Here is a 6,547-nt window from a genome sequence, read left to right on the forward strand (position 1 = left end):
CAGTTGAATAAAAATTGACAAGAGTTTTCTTCAATATCAAATTCTGACCTAAGGAATTCTTTTGATGGATATATATCATTTATTATTTTAAATTGACGCTCTTTCACTTTTGGTAAAAATAAGAGAGGTAACTCATTCTTATGTTTTGGCGAAAAAGACTTTTATTTTAGTCTGGCGGCATGACGTGACGTCATAAGACTCAGCCTGTGCGTCTGTTATGCGGCTTAAGAAAGGTGTGTGCTTTTAATCTTTTATAGCGTTTAAATCAATACATCTCGTTTAAAGAATTGTATATAAAACTGTTAATTTTTTTATTATCGAATGTAACGCTGTAGTAATGGAGAAACGAAGGGTTTTGAAACTCCGAGTCAATTGAATCAATTGCTTCACAAAATGATTCACTGTTTTGAATCGCTCGAATCGCCGTACACCGACGACAAATGCTGCTCAAAACACTGTAAATGCAACGACACAAATCGTTGACAAACCATCTGTTTTTATACCAACTGTAACATACAAATCGAAAGACACCAAATATAAATCCTAATACAAATATGAACCTTGTAGGCCTATATAATTTGTGTTTTAATAATTTGTTCTAGTTTTTTGTCTTATCTGGTGATTTTACTCACTCAGTGCACTGACTACTGAACTAAGAATCTGATTAAGATGCACCCAGAGATTTCGTTTGGATTTATTTATCTCTGTTAATTATTAATATTAATAAATTATGTTAATTTATGTCATTTTGAACAGGACAAAGTGTTCAAACATCTGAGATCCATGTGACACTATTATAAAGATGGCATTTATTAAAGAAGAGAGTGAAGACATCAGGATTGAAGAAGCATTCAGAGTCAAACATGAAGATACTGAGAAGCAACAAGGTTGGATTTCATTCTCAAAGCTGAACTCAAATGAAACAGCGAATGTTTTCAAATGACAAACTGAAAAAGTCACGGGCATATTGTGCACTAAAGAAAACCTCTGTTGTGACTTTCACATCTTCTATCATCCTCATTTCTAAATTTATCTTCAGAAGTTGATCTAGGAGGATTGTTTCATCTTCTGAATTCATGTAGCAGCAAACGTGTTGGATCTTTTTCACATTAAGAGACAATGTAAATCTAAGGAAAAAACTCATAGATTTGTACAGAGACTGAAACCAGTTTTCGATTCTGCTATTGAATGCTGTTTTATGAGCTTGTTGCTCATAACATAGGGGTGTCAAATTTATTTTAGTTTGGAGGTCAGATGTCCCATATTACTTTTCCACTGACGGTTACATTAATATTCTTTACTTCCTGACTTCTTTTTACAACTAAAGTGCACCCATACATCAGCCCTGAAAGCTGGAGGAGCTCTAATATTTTACGGCATGTTTGTTCCCGCTTACTTCTGAGAAATTAGCCGTATGTATGTGAAGGGCAACAGTTGGCTTTGTGAACAGCGAGTCAGTGACAGGAGCAGAGGAGATCGTTTGACAAACAAAAAGACATTTTAAAGTAAATTATTGCTTTTTAATGGGAGTTTTGGTGCCATTGAAGAACTCAGTCAGGGAGCTCATGCTGAACTTAAACATAAAATAATTTTAAACATTTAAAAAAATGAAACGCTTCTTCTAAACACCTTTTCATATCTATAGACCTACATATTGCTGCATATTTTTGTCCAAATTAAAAAAAAAAAATCAGTGATCCAGGGTGCTTCATTTAAACCCATTGTACTGATTCTGCTAGTTTTAAATGTTAAAATGAAACTAATATTCTATTAATTGCAAAGCAGGATTGGGGCCCCCTTGTGGTTCAAAGGCTGTATGCAACTTGCGTACTTTGTATATAAGAAGGACTATAAAGACACTGATGAAGTGTCTTTCGTTTCAGATTGAACTTGGCAAATGTGTGTGACTAGTAAGTGCTCTAGCTGCTGCAATAAACTGGTGTTAACTTGCATTGGTCTCTTTTTTCCTCAGACCTGGAGTCACTGAAAGAGGAGAGTCAAGAACTGAATAAAACGCAAGATAAAACTAAAAATGAGAAACATCAGAATTTCAAAGCTGAGGGGGAATCAATTAGTTGCTCACAGACTGAAAAGACTTCGTCACCACAAAAAGCTCAAAAAACACAAAGTACAAACCTTCAGTCCCACGTGAGAACTCACACTGGAGAGAGCTCTTTCACCTGCCAGCAGTGTGGACAAATTTTCAACCGGAAAGGAAGCCTTACAATCCACATGAAATTTCACATTGAAAAGAAACCGTTAATATGCCCTCATTGCGGGAAGTGTTTTGCACAGAAACAACTCCTTAATGTTCACATGAGAATTCACACTGGAGACAAACCTTACACCTGCAAACTGTGTTTAAAGAGTTTCACACAGAAAAATAACCTTAATGTCCACCTAAAAAGGCACACAGGGGAAAAACCTTACTCCTGTAAACTGTGTGGGAAGAGTTTCTCATTAAACAGCTATTTTAAGATTCACATGAAAATTCACACGGAAAAGAAACCATTAATATGCCCTCAGTGTGGAGATTGTTTTTCACAGAAACATCTCCTTAATGCCCACATGAGAGTTCACACTGGAGAGGAACCTTGCACCTGCAAACTATGTGGGAAGAGTTTCACACGTAAAGGAAACCTTAAGACTCACATGAGGATTCACACTGGAGAAAGACCGTTCATATGTGGCCAGTGTGGAAAGAGTTTTACACAGAAAAAACTCCTTATTGGCCACATTAGAGTTCACACTGGCGAGAAGCCTTTTACCTGCCCTCAGTGTGGAAAGAGTTTTACGATTAAAGGAAACCTACAGGCGCACATAAGAAGTCACACTGGAGAGAATCCATTCACATGTGATCAGTGTGGAAGGAGTTTTAGATACAAAGAAAACCTTAACTACCACCTGATGATTCACTCAAGAGAGAACAGTTTTACATGTCATCAGTGCGAAAGGAGTTTCGCAGACATGAATCACCTTAAGAATCATGTTAAAATTCACATCGGAGAAAAGCCTTTCATGTGCCATCACTGTGGAAAGAGTTGCTCAAAAGGAGGACACCTCAAGGATCACTTGAGAACTCACACTGGAGAGAAACCTTTCACCTGTGAACAGTGTGGAAAAAGTTTCACGTTTAAAGGAAACCTTAAGACTCACACGAGGATTCACACTGGAGAGAAGCCTCACAAGTGTATTCAGTGTGAGAAGAGTTTCACACGTCAAAGCAGCATGAAACGTCATTTGCGAACTCATTCTTCAGAGGGAAAATTTAAGATTCTTTCGCTGTGTCCGAAACCACATACTCTCTGACTTATATGAGCACTAAAAGAGTATGACTTATATGAGTGCTAAAAGAGTATGTAGTCTAGAGCCTGAATGCATCATCCGTCATGTTGAGGTTATGTGACCTACGACCTACAATGTAGTGTTAATTTCGTCAGACGAGACGAGACGAAATATGTTCGTTAACGACCTTTTTTTTCATGACTAAGACGAGACGATGACAAGACTGCACCACTGTCCAAAAACGCTGACTAAGACTAAATTAACATGCATTATTGTTGACGAAAAAAGACGAGACGAAAATGTTTTGCATAAAGTAAAAACTAAGATAAAATCTCTCTTCATTTTCGTCTACAATCGTCTTTGCTTTTTAATCAGCTGTTACGGCTTTAAAATATTCACAACGAGTTTGCGGCTTCGCGCTGTTGCTCAAGTTACAGGTCTCATACTCCTGCTGAACACACAACACACAAAGTGAACACGAGTGACGACGACATGCTAGGTCGAAGGAAGAGGCTCGATATTTGGTCGCATTTTAAGTACCATGATACTGACAAAAAGTCAGAATGTGATCATAACTGACGGGAAACACTGCGGACAAAGAATTTCGGGGAAAAACACCACCAACCTTAAACGACATCTAAAGGCTAACCACCCACACATTCAGGTAAGTTAACCTAAATTAACGTCTCATAAGCTAATGCTGATTTTAGGCATCTACGCTGTAAATCAACCAGTTAGCTATGGTGTTTTAGCACATTAAGCAGGTTATATATATATTTCATGTTAACTTATTTTGCCACATGCATGTGTGGGTCTTCACATCACGGGCGCAGAAAGTGGGGGTGCTGCAAATGCATGTTTTTTCATTAACATTTATTTGTAATAAACACTTTGAGGTGGCTATTTTTTAATAAAGTTTTATTTTTATGTTAAATTATGTTAAGGATAATGTAGAGCGAGGCGGTTATAACGTTAGCTAATACAACACCAACAGGCTGATTAGGACCCGACGCGAAGCGGATCCCGCTTATTACATGGCTACCTACCAAATAAATCAATAATTTGACACAACATTATGATTTAAAGAGGAGTTTATTGAGTTAAAAACGATTGTATTGCTTCCACTAAAGAAAATAGTGCGCTCCGTCTCGACGGTTAGAATCCGGTGTGTTCATGGCAACGCTCTGTTTTTCATGGCAACGGTGTGTTATAGTTAGCAGCGGTCTGTTATCAAGAAATAAAATAGTGTGTGCGTAGAAAGAATTCGTCCACACGCCGCACAAGTTCACCGTCTAGGCTGGCTTTTTGTGTTAAATTATATTTCCTGTCGCTGCGCAGGCTCTTTTATTGTACATGACGTCCCGATGACAGGTCCGTTGCATTACGATTAAACAGTGTTCTCACTGATACTTTTGTGATTTGCGGAGTTTTGACAAGTTTTATACCCTTGATATTGTTTCTTATTCAAAAGTGGTGACAGAAAAAACTCCCAATCTGAAACCTCTCCCCACGCCCTTTCACAATCACATCATAATCAAAATTAATGTAATTAGGCTTAGAAGGAAATGTATATGTAAGGGAATCAAGTTGAATAATTACATGTAGGCTAATATTCCTCCAAATATCATCAATAATGGTGTGTGCAATACCATTTATAACTTGCATTCAGTTGGTAATTTACTACATATATATATATATATACACCTACAGTTTTGATCTTAGGCTTTTCATTAAGTTATTTTTTTCATTAAGTTATTTATTTCCACTATAACACTTGTGTTGTTCCTGATATTATTTCATTTAATGAGCCCTCATTGTATTTATTCTTACAATAGATTCCAGATGTGGTCAAGCAACCAGCCAGGAAAGAGGAGAGGCCATCTATGTCAGGTGCATTCTTTTCTCACATCAAGTACAAGCCAGACTCCCAGGAACAACGCATTAAAGAGGAGGCTATAGCTAAATGGGTAGCTCGGACAGCCCACCCTCCGCGGACGGTAGAAGATGAGGAATTCATCAACATGATGGAGAAAATAGATAAAAGACTGACTGTGCCAAAAAAGACAAAAATTACAAATCTAGTGGACCAAATGTACCTAGCTGAAAAGGTAAAATTCAAAAACAGACTGGCTATGGCCCGCAAAGTAACCATCGGCATTGACATATGGACTAAAAAGGGGCTTACCGCCTCCTTCCTGGCTGTCAGTGCTTGCTATTTCAATGTTCAGGACAGTAAAGCTGAACACATACTACTGAACCTAAAGCAAATGGTTCACCCACACACTGCTAATTCTATTGTCACTCTTGTGGAGGAATGCACAGAAGAATGGAGGATCCCAAAGGAAAAAATTATCATGATAATAACTGATAATGGAAGCAACATGGTTTCTGCCTTTCGCATTGAAGAAGAGGACACCAGTTCTGATGAGAATGATTCCAAGGATAGTGATGAAGAGGAAGAGGCAGACGAAAGGTCAGTCTGTGAATGGTGTTTGTTATTACAGAGAGCTTGTTCACTGTAATAGATATTTGATATTGAATCTAAAAAGAATCAGAAATAAATATGTTTAATTTTATGTAGTGATAAAGTGCTATTGTATAGATTAATAGTTATTGTAGGATTTAATGAAAATAATTGTTGTTTTGTGTTAAACTTTCTATCAGATATGGAACCTTGGAGAGGACCCCATGTGTGGTACATACCCTTCAGCTTGTCGTCAACATGGTCAAAAAGGAACAAGCAATCAAACGTCTACTGGACAAGGTCCGGCATCTGGTGAGACAGTTTCGCAAATCATCTGTTGCCACAGAACGGTTGTTGGAACAATGTGGACTCATTCTCATCAAAGACTGTGAAACCAGGTGGTCCAGTTCTTTTTTGATGTTGTCTCGTTTACTCGAAGTAAAGGACCACGTGACATCGGTGGCTGACACCATGGGCTGGGACTGCCTGCTGCCCAGTGAATGGCAGAAGGGGGCCATCCTCAAAGATTTGCTCCTTCCATTTGCAGAACACACAAAGGTGCTTGAAAGTGACACGTGTTGTTTCTCCCTGGTTGTCCCTGCAATACTGGATTTGAGGAGCCACCTTTCAGACTTCTCCCTTGCTCATGCTAGGAGCTACAGGGATGTAGCTACACTGGCACAGAAGATGTCTGCAAACATGGATTTACGCTTCAGCTGTTTTCTGGATGTGTCGGCAAGCAACTTTTCTCCTCTTGCTGCAGCTGCTTGTTTTGTTGACGCTAGTGTGTCAGCAGAG

The 6,547-nt window shown here is 38.4% G+C and overlaps 1 protein-coding gene across 1 annotated transcript; it reads left to right on the forward strand.

Moving 5' to 3' along the window:
• The first annotated feature begins 799 nt into the window (after positions 1–799).
• LOC141333846 (uncharacterized) lies at positions 800–3,412 on the forward strand. The gene is made up of 2 exons (XM_073838995.1): positions 800–887; positions 1,973–3,412. The coding sequence occupies exons 1-2, from the start codon at positions 803–805 to the stop codon at positions 3,307–3,309; spliced, it is 1,422 nt and encodes a 473-aa protein (XP_073695096.1). The 5' UTR covers positions 800–802; the 3' UTR covers positions 3,310–3,412.
• The last annotated feature ends 3,135 nt before the right edge of the window (positions 3,413–6,547 follow it).

This window comes from Garra rufa, chromosome 4, assembly GCF_049309525.1.
Source record: "Garra rufa chromosome 4, GarRuf1.0, whole genome shotgun sequence".
NCBI lineage: Eukaryota > Metazoa > Chordata > Actinopteri > Cypriniformes > Cyprinidae > Garra > Garra rufa.

Coding starts and splice junctions, on each gene's coding strand:
- LOC141333846 (XM_073838995.1), top strand. CDS start 803: ATGGCATTTATTAAAGAAGAGAGTGAAGACATCAGGATTGAAGAAGCA. Junction 888..1,972: donor AGATACTGAGAAGCAACAAG/GTTGGATTTCAT, acceptor TTTTTTCCTCAG/ACCTGGAGTCACTGAAAGAG.